Source organism: Helianthus annuus, chromosome 7 (genome assembly GCF_002127325.2).
Source record: "Helianthus annuus cultivar XRQ/B chromosome 7, HanXRQr2.0-SUNRISE, whole genome shotgun sequence".
NCBI classification, from domain to species: domain Eukaryota; kingdom Viridiplantae; phylum Streptophyta; class Magnoliopsida; order Asterales; family Asteraceae; genus Helianthus; species Helianthus annuus.
The window spans coordinates 13,051,566-13,068,732 of record NC_035439.2 but is presented as its reverse complement, the minus strand read 5'-3'; the positions used below and the strand labels follow the sequence as shown (position 1 = coordinate 13,068,732).

The window sequence follows — 17,167 nt, the reverse complement described above, 5'->3', positions numbered from 1 at the left end:
GTTTCATCATCATCGTCTGCGAAGATAATCATTCCCACAAGTAAGTGCCTAGAATTTCATGTTCATAATTATGTAACGCTTGAATAAACATGATTAGGGTTCTATGTTTTTAACCCATGTTTAAAGATATAATCAACATGTGGTATCAGAGCAATGTTGATTATATCAAATTCGATCATGAAATCCGATATTGATGATTCGCTGTTGATGATGGAGTTGAGTTCCTTAGTCGTAAAAAAAAAAATCAACTAAAAACATTTTAATATGATAATCAATTCAAATTGTTTTTTAGCAAATGATTTTGACATCATCGTAAATTAATTTTTGTTTCCGGTGATATTTATCCAAGTTTTTCCATAAATTGTACTTACAATTTAAAGCTTTGCTCATAAGAAATTATTTTAATATTATGTTTGGTAAACTTGGATGGAACAATCTAGTTTGCTGAATTCTTTCTATCAATTTATCCATTCATGAATATTTTATTTCAAGTATAGGTTCCATCAGTTACAAATTTGATTATGTATTCAAATATAGGTTCCATCAGTTACAAATTTGATTATGTATTCATGAATATTTTAGAGTTGTATTTAATACAATTTGTGAATGCTATTTAGAATTTATTATGATGATTAATGGATGAATTTATAATACATGATTTTGCAATCAGTTACAAACTTGATTATGTATTCATGCATTCTTGAATTAATCGGTTACAAAGTCCTCATGAATTAATGTTTGAATTTAATGATTGCAATTAATGAATTGATTATAGAAATTCTAGACTATAATCCAAACTGAATAGTTGATTTTGTGCCTAAATGTTTGTACACTTAAAGCCCTTTATATGCAACTTTTATGTGAAATTCTTATTTTGCGAATGGCCCAACTTTAATTTATACCATTTTATGTGATTATGTGTATTGTTGGATAATGAAACCAACAACGAATTGTTTGATGATGCACATAATAAATTATCAGCCTAATTTACATAAATATTTCATTTCTGGCCCAAAGGTGTTATGTTATATTTATGTGCTTTACTTTATTATTTATGTGTGTTCATAATACATGAATTTTGGTCAAAGCCAAAGCGAAGCTAGAGTTCATGTAGAACATTGAGACAGTCTATATTTATGTGTGTTCATAATATGTGAATTATGGTCAAAGCCAAAGCGAAGCCAGAGTTCATGTAGAACACTAAAGACGGTCTATTATTTATATCGTTCATAATGCTGAATTTTGGTCAAAGCCAAAGCGAAGCCAAAATTTAGGTAGAACATTAAGCCGAGGTTTATTATTTTATATGGTTCATAATGCGTGAATTTTGGTCAAAGCCAAAGCGAAGCCAAAATTCAGGCAGAACATTAAGTTGGTTTTATTTATTTATGTTCATAATACATGTAATTTGGTCAAAGCCAAAGCGAAGCCAAATTTCATGTAGAACAATAAGTCAGTCTATTATGTATGTTCATAATGCATAAATTTTGGTCAAAGCCAAAGCGAAGCCAAATTTATTTAGAACATCAAGACAATCTGTTATTTATGTACGTTTATAATGTCTGAATTTTGGTCAAAGCCAAAGCGAAGCCAAAATTCAGGTAGAACCTTAAATTAGTCTGTTATTTTGGTGTTATAGTAGACTATATATTCAATATAATAATTTGTGTCTGCCTTACTTGATTACCCCATAATGTAAATCACTCCAAACTTTTTCTTAAGTTTGTATCTCATCTATTTCATCCAATCTAATTTCAAAAACTAAAATGTTTTGCTTACTAAAGAGTTTCTACAAAATTTGCTCTTGTTAGATTGTTGATTATTTCTTAAGATATGATAATCTTACTGCTCTTTTCTGATAAGAGTTTTACAGAAGAAAACTAGAGCATGACTAGTGGGATAAGTCAAACATTATATCTCTTATGATAATCAAGAACCCACTTAATTATCGCTATCATGTGAGCCATTCTAGATTCTAAATTTCCTAAGACTAATTTATTTTCTTTGGAAGAATCAAAATAACTCTTAAGACGCATGCATTACTCTATATTCTTACTATAAAGATTAGTGGCATATGTGAATACATCATGATGTACAATACCATGACCCATAATTTAAAGGTTTACACATGAAAATCAGTACACTTTTCTGGTGCATTACATATAACTTTTCCACTAATATCATAAGTTGCCTTAAGAATCAACTATTACACTCAAGAGTACCAAAGGAAAATGAGTGTGTTGATTAGCAGCATATGTACAGGAAAAGGAATGCATGAAACTGGAAAATTAGATGTTGTTCATCTCATCGCCACTAAACCTGAAAGGATGATACTTTTAAGATTCAGAGATAGTGTACAAGTACTACTTCCAGCTATAAGTTTCTTCAAAGGAAAGTCTCACTACAGGTTTATGCCATTAAACTAGGCATGAGCATCGAGACTATCCATAATTCAATGGAACAGCTGGCTAATATAAGTAGTAAGATATTTATGATATTTAAGTCTGCTAATGGTAATATTCTAACCAACACATGACCGGTTGACTCTAGTTCTATGTGTTTCCTTACTAGAAATCAACAAATAATTAATATGAGAGTTAGTGGCAAAATTTTATGTTAAGACTATAAGAACCATAATAAACTGTTTTATAATTGGGCTTAATGATACCTTATATATTCTGTAGATTATTCAGAATTTAGTATCAATATAAAAGCTGCATTATGACAGTTGTGAGGTTTGCATGGTTAAAACAAAGTCACTTTTACCTTAAACTCTCATATTATTTGTTATCTCAATCTGGATAGAAACCTTATACGATAGAACTTGATGATGCTACATTTTTCACAACCTTTGTTATCATGAAAATGAAAATTTAACAAAAGAAAAATGAGGCTTACAAATTCCATCCATTAAGACCAAATTTCATGAGAAATCATGACTAGGTTAATGAAGGATGAAATATTATCAAATCTCATTCTTAGTGACTTATGAGCATGTGTTATAAGCCTTAATAATTAAATGGCTAAGGGAATAAATTAAGTTCCATTAGAAGTTATATTTCATTGGAACTTATCCCAAAATGGAATATTCAGACGTAATTCATTTATCATAATATTTACTTGTATTGTCTTATATGAATTAAGGTATTAAAGAAATTAATTCATATATACTATGATTCCTTCTAGATATGTCCCCAAAATTTTTATAACATATGGACATTAAGGAAATCAAGTCTAACATATATGACATGTTCCCACAGCACATACATCATTGAAACTTATCTTGTAGCATTCCTATAGATCTAAAAAGTTAGTGGGAGTATTAAGTGTCTTAATATTAATTTACGAAAGTTGCAAGAGGTGGGGGAGTGAAAACTTGTTATTACCTCAATTTGCACCTCTTGTACAAGACATTGCTCCTTCACAACTTTTCTCTTTAAGAATATACTGCTACTCTAACAAAAGTTTCATTGTTGCTTAAACGTGGGCACACTCAGATTTCTTGCCAAAATTGTAATCCTCAAACAGAGAAACTACAATGAGTAACTTCTTTAATTTGTTTCTCTATTAGAATTTATTGGTCTTCTAATGTTGACCATAAGCATGCTAAATTGTTAAAGATTTCTAAGTCAGTGGGAGCAGTAAAAGTCCTTATCAGGATTTGCCAGAAGTGCAAGAGACGGGGGGAAGAGACCTATTAAATTTTACTCCGATTACACCTCTTGCACACCATACTGCACCAACTCTTACACACTTAGAATCTTGAAAGTGATAGCAACTTAATCAAGAGTTAATCCATAAAACTGAAACTCTTAATAAACCTAATAATCAACTAAGGAGGCCATCTAGGTTTAAAAGCCTACTAACTTTGATGATTATGTATCCTCCTTGACTGAAGTTGAAATGGATTTTAGAAAGTTTACTGATCCTACCTCTTCTAATTAAGCCATTAGCATCAATCAAATTTCTAAATGTAATAAAATTGTTATTAGCAAATTTGATTTTATGTGTCAAAATAACGTTTGGGATTTGGTTGAATTACCTAAATCCAAATGCAAATGTTAAGACACTAAAAGCAAGATTGATTGTTAATGGTTATGCTCAGAAGGGAATTATTTATCAAAGAATCATCTTACCTTTCTTACAAAAGGTTTCTTTGAGGATCATTGTTGTTCTAGTAGCTTATAATCTTTTGTAGCTACCATTAAATGGATATTAAAACAATTTTCCCTAAACAAAGACTTACATGTTCAAAACAACCTGAAAGTTCTAAACTGAAAGGTCAAGAACACTTAGTTTCTAAGTCGATGAAATCCATATATGGGTTGAAGCAAACATCAAAATGTGACGAAATCTTAATGCGATTCGTTTCATCACAAATTAAGTGGATTTATGTGTACCAACCTCAGGATGAGTGAGAGCAACTAATGTTAACTTGTCCTTATATAGATGACACTTTTTTGATAAGTATATGTTACATAAGTCAAATAATTTCTCACACATATTTTGATATAATGAATCTCGGAAATACCACTTACGTGAGAGATATCAAAATATACCAAGATAGACCCATTGGGGCATTAGTTTCGTGCCATAAGCTTTACTCTAAAGTGGGTCCTTACATATGTAACAAACAATATTGCTCTCATTAAGAGGATAAAATGATAAATGAGATTACTTCCTTATGCTTCATTAATTAGAAGCCTTACGAAGGTTCAAGTCTATACTCGTTTAGATATTGCTCGCATTGATGAACATTAGACCACTCTAGATTATTGTGAAGCATCTTACAATATCTTTAAGAAATGAGAAAGACTATAAGAAGAGGTTGATTATTCTTACTTTGATTTTGTAATATTCAAAAGAAACTAAAAGTCAATTTGGGGTAATCCTTATGTCTGCGGACAAATCTATCTCATGGAGGAGTCATAAGAAACTGTTAACAACAACCTAAATTATAGTGACATAATATGTTATTAATTAACAACGCAATTGTCCACTAAATGTTGTTAAAATTTTATCAGTGGGCTCATAAACTTATTAACTCCATATAAATACTATATTGAAGACTTACTGTGAAAAATCAGCTACCTTATTTCCTCAAACAGTAACAGTTCGAGTGGTGCTGCATTAAACTTTGATACAAAATTGTTGATCGTTTATAAATAAGAAGAGGAAACTAAATATTTGTATCGAATGCATTTACATTCACGATATGTTTGCGGATCCGATAACTAAGGTCTACACCCAAAGTCCTTTTAAGAGCTCATAATAAAGACGGGTTTTACTAAAGGCCTTACATAATAACATATCGTACATATGAATGATTAGTTATTTTTCCTCAATTATACAATTTGTTTGTCTATAAATACGTATGTGCACCTAATGACGTATAGACAATAATTATACAAATTAATTTCAAAGGGCTTACCTCAGTCATTTTGGTCTTAAATTTACGTATGTTTTGATTTGGGGTTGTAACATGATTAATGGGGGTCTTGAGTTGAAAATAACTCAATGACTGTATTTTTCTGTTACAGTTTCAATTTGAAACATTAATTAATGTTATAACTTGGCCAAACTTACTTATGCTTATCACAAATGATCACTCGGCCAAGTGGGAGAATGTTAGAAATAACCCGTTCATGTGGCCTAACGGATCATTTGAGTAACGTTGCCAATATGACACAATTACAAGTTCCTAACATTTACTTGATGGAAGTAATTGTTATAAGTTAACGGGACTTTACGATTTCCCTTTAGATGCCTTTAATACAGAGAATACCAAGAGTTTATAACCAACCATGATTTATGATCATAATTATAGATCATTAGTGATAGTAGTCATGGTTTATAAATAGTTATATAAAGAACTCTTTTAAGAACACCAATACGAATAAACATACTAAAATTCTCTCTAAGGTGATCCATCAACCCAAGGCATCATAACGGGAATCATGGTTTCATCATCATCGTCTGCGAAGGTAATCATTCCCACAAGTAAGTGCCTATAATTTCATGTTCATAATTATGTAAGGCTTGAATAAACATGATTAGGGTTCTATGTTTTTAACCCATGTTTAAAGATATAATCAACATACAATGCCAAGGTCATTTGATTGACGCAACAATTCAATAACTATAGAGGTAAGTAAGCCTTTCCTTGCATTGAGATCAAGCAAACCTTGATTGACATTGGTTACGCTGGGGGCTTTCCAAACTAGAACCTTAGTAAAGAAAATGGTTCTTACCTACATGGTGTTTTATTATAGCAATAATTTTAATACGTATAACCCGCACAACCAATGATAAGGATCAGGTTTTAAAGAATTCAAAGTCATTTGGTTAAAGTGTTAGAGGACTTAGCAAAATTGGTTGATGAAATTAGGTTGGTAAGCAAAACGTCATCTATCATAGGTTTCTAATCTCAATTTGACATAAAGAACTTGGAACACCCTAGGACGACCCTACTTTGTCACCATCAACAATGGCAAAGGAGGGGCTTTCGGCACTAAGACCCATGCAATGGTAATTTGTGATGAAGGTGCTACCATGAGCTAAGAAAACCACTTCCACCGGACTAGAGGTGATGAAACTTAATTACATCTACAATTGCTATAAACGAGACTCCTAATGAAGCAATTGAGTTTGCATAGGGAAATAATTTTGAAACTACGACTAGACTATACAAATTGTCTAACAATTTTGTTGCTCCCCGGTCAGAGGCATATGGAATCAAAGATTATGTGCCGGCCTACTGTGAATAATGGCAAAGTGATCATGGAGATGCTACAAAAGGTCTTCTCGACTCAAGCCCGCCAGTCTACGTCAACTTTGGCACCAACTCATCGATAGAAATCTTGATCGCTGCATTTTAATTAGATTCACCGTTGTAAGGGTGAAGGGGGCACCCCCTAATGAGGTGAGTGAAAACTTTTTTTAACCCAATCATAACTTGCCATGTCATTTCCCCTCTATAACTTCCCTCTTGTCCAAAAACGTACGGGGTGCACCCCTCTTAGGGGAATTGTTTTTTTATTCAAAAAAAAAAAAAAATTTCATTGGTCCATCATTTCCCTCTCTCCTCTCCTTTCATCGGTGACTCTCTACCGATTTCATTCCCCGATTTGGCTACCCGCATGGATGGCGGCACCCATCCCGCACGGCAACCATGGTCCCCGCAATGATTCCCCGAGGGTGCTGCCGACACCCTAATGCATTTTGATGCATTATTCTAAAAATGTGCACTAAATTTCATAGCACCTATGCATCAAGCTACGTTATAACATTATGAGCCTTTGTAATTAATGATTCTGATCAATTCCATTAAAACATCACTTTTAATAATATAAGTGGGAATGCCCGCGCGTTGCGGCGGGTGTCCCGATTGAAATCAGATTCAATTATGATGTCATTACGAACCACAACTAATATTCCATACATTCACGTGTTGCAAGAGTATCACTACTGTATTGGCATGCAGTGTACTTGTTAAGGGAAGGAAAACTAAAACACAAAAAATGTAAAAGGAAAATAAAACAGAGAGGCGCTACGCGACCACATGACGGCGCGTCATTGACTAGGATGAATAATGAGAGGGAAGGAGTTGGTTTTTAATATAAACATTTTTTTTTTTTTGATAAAGGGCATCGCCCGGCAAACTATATAACACACAATGAAAAAATTACACCATCAAGGGGGAATTCCCCCGTAACATCCCAGACACAGCAACACATCCCTGTATTTCAGCACTTTACGGCGAAGTATAACAGCCCAATCCCAGTCCCTTTGAGTCTGACTAATAAACCAGAACTGGGCCTTTAAAAGATGACCAGCCCAAACGTATAAACCAGGACCTTTTCCAGTAAAAATCCTACCAATGCAGGTCCGGAGTAAAGTTTGATGCGACCAGCTTCTAACATCCATATAAAAGCAGCCTGAAGCCCCCGTCCAATGCAGCAGGAGCTTTATACTTGCAGTCTGCAGACTGTACAGAACAAGCTTGTTCCAATAATGCAACCAGGTCCATACGAAAGTCTGATGCGTCCAGCTCTCAGCGGCCATAGCAATGCAGCCTGAACAAGCTCCGAGACCCAGCAGCATCAAAGACCTGAACTTGTGATACCAGCAATTGTAATAGATCAGATTTCTTGTACCAGACCTTTAATCTAACAAGCCTATTTAGCTTAAAAATATGAAATATAACCAAATAGTGAATAAAGTCATTGGCAAACCCAAAACGATGACAGACAAATAATGGTGTTAATTTTTGTGCACTAAATAGGTAACAATTAAATCTGGTGTTATATCAACTGTGACCTGCAAATATTAAAAAATATCCATTAAATGAAAATATTGAAATAAAACATGAAATGGTCGTATTGAAGTATTGATTTGGATTTTTGGTGAGAGTCGAAACATGCCAGATTTGATGGCCAGAAACAACGTTTCTTTTTTCCAAAATTATTTTTTTAAATATAATTAAGAAGTAAAATATAATTATAAAAACTATAATATTTCAGTAATAATCTAATTTATTCTTAGTAAAACGATTTGGAAATTTCATAGCACCTATGCATCAAGCTACATTATAACATTATGAGCCTTTGTAATTAATGATTCTGATCAATTCCATTAAAACATCACTTTTAATAATATATTAAGACTGAAATCAAATTAAAAAGCATAAATTATGGTGTACCAACTCCATCATCAAAGTATACATGTTAATGCACTAATATAAATTAAGCCTCAATAAACATAATTTTACTTTTAAAAATAATATAAACAAGATTCATATCGATTTAATTTCTTTAATAAACACACTAAGATATTAACGGTATTTGAGGCTTGAAATTTGAATAAACTATATATTTATTTGCAAGATAATAAATATGTATAAAAGAACATAAGATGAATTAGACAAAAGGAAAAAGAAACCCATTTACTTTAATTTATTGCAAGATAAATATGTATAAAAGAACATAAGATGAATTAGACAAAAGGAAAAAATTCTTTTTGTCTAATTTATCTTCTCTCCTCCCTTTTTTTATATTTAACTTGCAATTAGTTATAATTTTTCCACCAAATCTATCTCAACTGATACAATTAAATGCTAGATTTTTTATACATTTGTTCACCACACTTGAAAACAAGATAGTTAATCTAGACCGTTAGATTAAAAAAAAAAATTAAGGATCAAGATTTAAGTAATCACATTTAAATATTAATATGCATACGCACACCAATTTATTCACATATTGATATACACGTACAAAAGGTTAGCACTTTATTCACTCGTGAATTATATTTTATTTAACGTATGGCTACTAAATATCGTCCTTCTCATATTATATAATACTCTAACTTACAACATTTTTGTGCTGTCGGAGTTGTACAATTTGCATAAATTGTGTTTTGTGCTAATGCATCCTGTATGTTGTGTAATATTAGTTGTACAATACTTTTTTAGTAGTTGTGTGTCCTTTCGTTTGTTAGGCTATAGGGTGTGGTCATGACCCTCATGACCACCATGACCCTCTACATAGGCACCATGTCATCCATCTTTAATTCACCATTTAAAACCACTACCCTAAGGGTGTGGTCATGAGCCAAACCACTATCCTCTTTATTTTTTTAATTTATTTTTGTCTTAAAATTTTCAAATAGGAGGGTCGTGGCAATCGTGGTTTAATCCATGGGAACCACCATCAATCAAGGAGGGGGGTGGTATACCATTTAATTAATGGTCCTATGTGGAAATAATGTTCCAATCCATGACCCTCACACCCCATAGCCTTACGTGTTCCCAGGATTTCCCTTTTCACAAAGTTAGATCTAGGGTTAATGAGAGACGGTTCAGGAGAGAAGCATTCGCCGGCCACCGAATACACAACCCGGCGACTATCTGGATATATTGATGAAGTGGGTGTGAGTCCAAAGAATGAAATATTGATGAAAATTATCAGGAGGATCAACCAAAAGGCTATATTCAAACCCTAATTTCACCATCCTTCAAAGCTTTATGGAGAAGAATCAAAGAAGAACGCAACGATCCACTCATCTCCACTTCATTCAAAAACGAAGGTCCACCGTAGCAAGTCGTAGGTTCGTAATCTTCGTGTACCAAAACCCTAATTTACAGATTCATATACAATTTCATCATCATTACTGATCAACTGATGCTATTGCTAATTGTTCAGAGGTTTCGTTATTTGTTCATGCGTGTGAGGGAGATTCGGTTACAAAGATGAATAATAATGTTTTTCTTTCAAACGTTCTGTGGTTACACGAGTGATGAAGATGGCTGACAGAGTTTCGTAAGTTCTTTAATTTTGATGTTTTATTGATTTTACACTTTTTAATGAAATTTATTAACCCTATGGGTTGTGCAAGTTAGGACATACTTATTGTTAAATTGCTTGCAGTAGTGTCTCAGACTCTCAGTTGAAGGAAGTGGTGTTACTGTTGAGGGATCAGCTTCTTTCCCAGAAGAGGCTGATACAGCTCCTGTTGCTGACACAAAGGTAAAATGATCTTACTTTTTATGTTATGACTACAGGATGATTCCGACTTCATATTATTTTGATTATATGATAATCCGTCACTAAGAAGAGGATGATTATTATAAAAGTTGCATCTATTTAGTTTTGTTAATTCTTGTGGTATAGTAATTTATTTTTTAGAGTGTCACAGCAGGATTGAAAATCAATCATCAAATGGAATATGGATATGAGTAATGGGATACCTACTCAGGGTGCACGTGGCGCTGTCAGTGACGTTGCCATGGAATCTGGTCATTGGAGGGCTCAACTGCAACGTCAAAGGATCGTGAACAAGTCATACGTACTTATAGTATTTTTTTGTTTACAAAATTTGGTTATGCTAACTTGCTTACTTTTGCCTTTCAAGCTGCATCAGCTTGGCCAATTGAAACAGGTTATCTCCACTCTCTGTTACTCACTGTTAAGGATAATCGTATAATAAACTCACTGTTACATTTGTTCACATTTAAGGATAATCGTATAATAAACTCACTGTTACATTTGTGTAACCTTGATAAAAATGTATTCACTGTACCAATTTGCTTCTTCTTGACTGGCCTTCAACCGCGTTAACCCCACCCGATCCCTCTTTAGTAATTTGAGGAGCCCCGCTACTTAGAATTTCCCTTTTATCAATACCCTTCAATATAAACTGCCAACAAAATAGCATGATTTTAGTACAATAACAAGTTTGAAAAAACTAATTACTATTTACCCTTACCAATTCTTCTGGAATAGGTGAAGTAAGTGCAAGTGGCTCGAGGTTTCAAACCGTGAAACCGTCCAAACCGGTCATCGGTTTGACTTCGCGGTCGGTTTTTTACATCTAACTTTCGGTTAGTCGGTTTCAACAATTTCAAACCACAATGAACGGTTTGGTTTGCGGTTTATACCGAAAACGACTGTATAAAACCAAACCGTACCCTAAGAGCACTATACATATTTTCTAGATATATCATATTAGGTATTATTAATATTTATTATTGGATTTCTTTCAGTGAATATTAGTTACACCCACAACTAACTAAAGTGGACTAAAGCTCTTGAATCATGTGCTTAAACGAGTCAATAAAAGGAATGATGTGAGGTAAAGTTATATGTGACCTCACATTTTGGTAGTTTTTTTTTTTACTTCTGTTGATTGTTGTTTTTTGTCTGAGTGTAGGCTAATAATCAGCACTATATCTTCATCTGTGTTTGATTATAGTTATTTTTTATACCAGTGGGCTTTTGCTATCGCTGCTGCAGGTATTACATCCGGATCTATTGCTAAACGAACGCAGTTTGTTGCGTATTTGATTTACTACGCTTTCTTAACCGGGTTTGTTTAACCGGTTGTGTCCATTGGTTCTGGTTTGTTGACGGATGGGCGGGTGATGTTAGGTGGATAGCGACCATAACCGTAAGGTGCTCGGTGGTGGAACCATGGGCTGCGATCATATGTGGATTCGTTGCTGCGTGTATGTTGACAAGGTGTAACAAATTGGCTGAAAAGTACAAGTACGACGACCCATTGGAAGCCGCTCAGCTCCATGGGGGTTGCGGGGCGTGGGGGGATTATATTCACGGCCTTATTCGCTAAGGAGAAGTATGCTAACAAGGTTTACCCGGGGAAACCGGGTCGGCCTTACGGGCTATTTATGGGAGGAGGGGGGAAACTGTCGGGTGCACATGTGGTCCAGATTTTGGTGATATATGGGTTCGTGAGTGCTACCATGGGTCCATTATTTTTCATTCTACACAAGCTTAAGTTGTACGGATCTCGCCTGAAGATGAAACCGCGGGTATGGATATGACGAGACATGGTGGTTTTGCGTATGTTTACCATGATGAAGATGGTATTCCGATGAAGAAGATTGAATCGGCTTCTTCAAGTTGATTAGTAATTAAACATGTTTGCCGTTATGTTTCGTCCAAAATACTTGCTTGCTATTGTTATTGGTTTTGCCTAGTGGTATTTAGACTTTGTTTACGTACAAAATTTGATTACATAGTTTTTATAGATTGGCTGTTGTCATGTGACTCGATGACAATGCTAAATGTAAATATAAATTTAGCTCCCGCGATGCGGCGGGTTACATTTCTAGTTTTTTTCTAAAAATGTTCACACGTTTTTTTATGTGGTTCTAAAATGAACTCGTCCATATATATAGTTATATACCACTTATATAAATATCTCTAGCATAAATATATTAACACCTTATAATTTTTAGCCAACAATCATAATTATATTTACATCCATATTATAAACCTCAATACACATTTAAAGAGAATTATGACCAAACAATATATTTTATAGGTTTTTATGATGCTTGCCGAGAGTCACCATCAACTGTGCTAGTGGTAGAGTGGTAAGGGAGAGACCTGATTTCTAAGTGATTCAAGTTCAATTCCTGCTCTGAGTATTTAGTTTCTGCGGCACCTGGTGATGATGGGAGACTAGGCGAGTAGGCGGTGATCACTAGTTCGATCCGTGAACTGAGCGAGTTTTACCTCACCGCACTGTCGTGCCTTCGGGCGAGGGTTCACGGCCTTCAACCATAGGTGAGGGTTTTCCCTGGTTCGGAAGGCGAGTGTATTCCGATATTGTGAATTTCGTCAGTAACCCATTTGAAGGATTCGTTGGTCATTAAAAAAAAATGTTTATACTCCAACAATTGCGTGGAATGTTTTGTGTCCATTGTCAAAATAGACAAATACAAACTTTATCACCAAAATTAAGGTGCCATTTAGGAAATGAATATTCTGATTTCATGATTTATTTCAAGATTGTCTCTTTTCTATTCATACAACGATGAGCTTACAATTATATTCCGAACATAACCTCCAAAGCAATCAACAAACCAAAAAAAAAAAGTTACCCTTTTCTATACTATAAGAATCACAGGTGCAAAAATCTTCTAATGGATCAAGGAAACAACAATCAAAAGAAAGAAAAAAGATTGCATCTTTATAAGGAAGATGCATCAAACAAAACATCATTAAGTACATCATCATCACCATTCCCGACCGCAAAGAACGAATCTTTATCTTCGTCGTTAGAGAAACCCCGTCTCATGAGCTTCGAATGAGCGGCAATGAAGATCAACTTTTGCGCCCTTTCAATCGCGTTTCTCGATTGATTTCCTTTTGAGAATGACCAATTCCATTTGAACCCACAAGAAGTGGCATGAAGAAAGATCAACCTCACTGCCACTTTCCTCAAAAGTTTGAATTCGGTTAAATAAGTTTCCCAAACCAGCCTGCTACTTTGTGGGTTAGCGATTCTCATTTTGCCCGTAACGGGGTCTCTTTGTTTCAACTGAACTGCTTGCGCGTAAACTGGGTCAAGCCCTTCGGTTCTCCACTTCATAAGCTCCATTAGAGCAATGTGAGCTTCTTCTCTTGACACAAGCCTTGTTATAAGCTTGTCGACGTCCTTTTCTTGGTCCGAAGTTAAGTATTTGAAAGGCGGCAAGTACTTCCCACCCGTCTCTCTGATCAAATAAAGCGGATCAAGTATGAACGCAGCAGACCAAGCCGGATGATAGTTTCTCTTAAACCTTTTATCGAAAACCTTATCTACACGATCTTCATTAACTTGAAACTCGACACACCAGTTCTTGATCTTCAATCTCAACTCCTCCCAAAGTGGCAAACACTGCCCGATTCGCGGCCTCTCTTTCTCAATCTCTTCAGCCATCCCTTTGATCAACTTAACCAACGAATGAACCGCCTCTAATTCTTTCCAAAACCGAGGATTCCTCAACATTTCATCGATCTCCCTCGCAACTTGATCCTCCGACGAAACTATCTTATACCCTTCATCAAGCAAAACCAACTGCAATGCTCGAGCTGAGCTTAACACATCTTCCACCAAATTAAACACCGGTTCGAACGCAAACATAAATCTATTCCCACCACAAATGGGTACGCGCAACAACCCCACCCGACCGTATTCTTGCATCTGATACTTAACCAAAGACTTCTTCACATGAGACTTACTGTTAATAAAGTTTGCAACTTTAAAACAATTATCACTCACATTACCAAACAATGGAAGTTGTTTACTAAAATCTTTAATCAAACCATAAACCCCTTGAAACTGACATGTTAGATTGATCATCCAACAATGTTGGTTTTCAAGATTCCTTAAAGCAGTCGATTTAAACCTATCCGAAACAATCCCAACACACTGCTGCAAATTACTCCCACATATCTCCCTAATTGTCTCCAACAACACATCCTCGGCATTCTTCGAAAACACATACCCACTCGTAAACACAGCCCGTCTAAACACTCCGGACCCATTCGGCAAATTCACCGATAAATTCACCAAATTATCGAACCCACCCGAACCATGGTCATGATAATGATGATTATTATCCCCACCTGACTTCCACCCATCCGACGCGATTTGAAAGAACATCGCGTCACGAATCCTCGCTTCGGACTCGATTCTCGCCTGTTTATACTTCGAATCCAGCCGTTCTCCGGCTAAATTCATTCGGTCCACCGAAGGCAGCCCGATTTTATTCAAGAAACTATTAAACTTTGGGTCCTCTAAACTTGAAAATGGGACAGACCCACAGTGTTCATACACCCAATCTGTTAATAACTCAAGTGATGAATCAATTTGTGACTTTGTTAAAGTTTGATAAGGTAATGATTTAGGGGTTTTGAGTTTTTTCACACTATCTTCCAACATTGCTAGTGCACCCAAATCCTCTTTTCCCCCTGATAACATCACGTGTGGTTGTTCCACATGCACGTGCCGCCGGTGGTTCACCTCCGGCAATGCCGGTTGGACGGAATCCCTCGCCGGAAAACCCGCCGGTCCGATCATGGCCACCGGTGGGACAGAGTACGTTGGCGATGGAGTACCGGAGTTTGTATTTCCACCTCCGTTGCCGGAAAACTCGCCGGTTTTATCATTCCGGCGAGCTCTCTTACCGGAATTGCTCTGTTTCCGGTGGTTTTGTTGCCCTTTTGGTGACGAAGACGACGCCGGAGAACGAACAGTGACAACTCCTGCCGGTGAGATGGACGTAATCGGTGTCGGACTCTCGCCGGAGTTAAAATTCCGGCAAGTTCCACGTTTTAGATGCTCCGACGCCGTTCTGGAAGGGTTAGAAGCGGAGAAAACGGCGTCGCATAGGGCACACCGGAGTTTGACCGCTTTAGGTTGACCTGAATCCGGATTTTGAACCAAAAGAGGCTCCAGATGAGCCCAATACCAGGCCCCTTTACCCTTAATAGCTTTTGTTCGGATCATCATCAACCCTTCGTATCTTTTATGCACTTTTTTTATGGTCAACTCATCCGTTGACTCCGGTGGTGGGTGTACGGTGGATGTGGAAGTCTCCGCCGCCATCATAGTAGTAAAAAGATTTGATTTGTGTTAAAGATTTGTTGTTTCTTGATGTGGGTATGGATAAAGATTGAAGCTTTTGGTTGCCATGATTGTTTTTTTGATGTGGGTGTGCCGGAATTGGGGGAACTAGTGGTGGTTGATGGTGGCTCCGGTGATCTAACAGCAAAAATATTTGATTTTTTGTTGAAAATTACGATGTGGGTATGAATAAAAATTGAAGCTTTTTGTTGCCATGGTGGTTTTATGATGCGGGTGTGACGGAATTGGAAGGATTACTGGTGGTTGACGGTGGTGGCTCCGGTGATCTAACAGCCAGAAGATATTATTTTTGTTAAAAATCTGTTGTTTCTTGATGTGGGTATGGATAAAGATTGAACCTTTTGGTTGGCAAGGTGGTTTTGTGATGGAATAGGGTGGTGGAGTGGTGGCCGGAGTGAGGGGTACTGTGGTAGTGAGAGTTAGTGTGTGAGTGGTTGTGTCAAATAGAAGTCGTTTTTGGTGTTAGTTTTTAGGACACATTTTTAATGAAAAAATGGGTACTGTTGGGTGTGGGGTATCAAAAAGATTAAATTATTTGTTTACTATTATTTTATTGTCAAAGATGGTTTTATGGAAGATGGTTTATTGGATAATCATAAATAATAATGAAGAATAAAGTAATAATCTATAGTTTTGTATTTTATGGTTTAAGCCTTTAAGGGGCTTTAATTAGTGAGTTATTTTGCTAGTAAGGTTTAAGCCTAAGGGGCTTTAATTAGTGAGTTATTTTGCTAGTAAAATACGTTTAATAAAAATTTAATATATTTTCTTTCATGTTTATTTGTCCACCCAGCAAAATCCATTAGCTTATGTATAATTATTTTTCTTGTATTAAATGTGTGAAAGTTGATATGCTTTATTGAAATTTTTTATTGGACTTTAAAATTGATAAAGTGTAAATGACTTGTGAATTTAGTTTACCTTAGATGTCAAGTAAGGTTAAGTTATACAAAATTTTACAGAATGACATTCGTTTACATGTGAATTGGTTTTAATTCACCACTAGATTTACATGTGAATTAATCTTATTTTTAATTTTGTGTTATTGTTCAAGCTAAAGTGTTATCGACTCATGCCTCTGGTGAGGTGGCGAGTTCGGTGTAGCAGGGCGTTAGACGCCGTCCTTTGAGACATTAGTGAAGAAAATGGAGGTGTAGGCGTGAGCGGCGTCACGCCTGTGAAGAACAAGGCAAAGTGGGCCCCTGCTGTCCAACCAATTAGATTTCATCTT

The 17,167-nt window shown here is 35.6% G+C and overlaps 1 protein-coding gene and 1 long non-coding RNA gene across 15 annotated transcripts; one reads left to right on the top strand and one right to left on the bottom strand.

Annotated features, from left to right (window-relative positions):
• The first annotated feature begins 9,745 nt into the window (after positions 1–9,745).
• Positions 9,746–12,663, top strand: LOC110867778. Of its 14 annotated transcripts, XR_004862244.1 has the most exons (8): positions 9,764–10,107; positions 10,203–10,319; positions 10,428–10,526; positions 10,699–10,938; positions 11,283–11,380; positions 11,543–11,631; positions 11,768–11,792; positions 11,928–12,663. It is a non-coding gene; the product is annotated as an uncharacterized LOC110867778 (long non-coding RNA). The 14 variants fall into 14 exon arrangements; XR_004862241.1 differs by having other exon boundaries at positions 9,753–10,107; positions 10,699–11,380; XR_004862250.1 differs by lacking the exon at positions 11,768–11,792 and having other exon boundaries at positions 11,793–12,663.
• A 728-nt stretch (positions 12,664–13,391) lies between these two features.
• Positions 13,392–16,420, bottom strand: LOC110867779. Its single transcript, XM_022116781.2, has one exon. It carries the CDS (start codon positions 15,898–15,900, stop codon positions 13,495–13,497), a length of 2,406 nt encoding a protein of 801 aa, XP_021972473.1. The 5' UTR covers positions 15,901–16,420; the 3' UTR covers positions 13,392–13,494.
• Between the last annotated feature and the right edge of the window lie 747 nt (positions 16,421–17,167).

Bases quoted from the DNA above. Each gene is read 5' to 3' on its own strand.
- LOC110867779 (XM_022116781.2), bottom strand. From the start codon at position 15,900: ATGATGGCGGCGGAGACTTCCACATCCACCGTACACCCACCACCGGAG.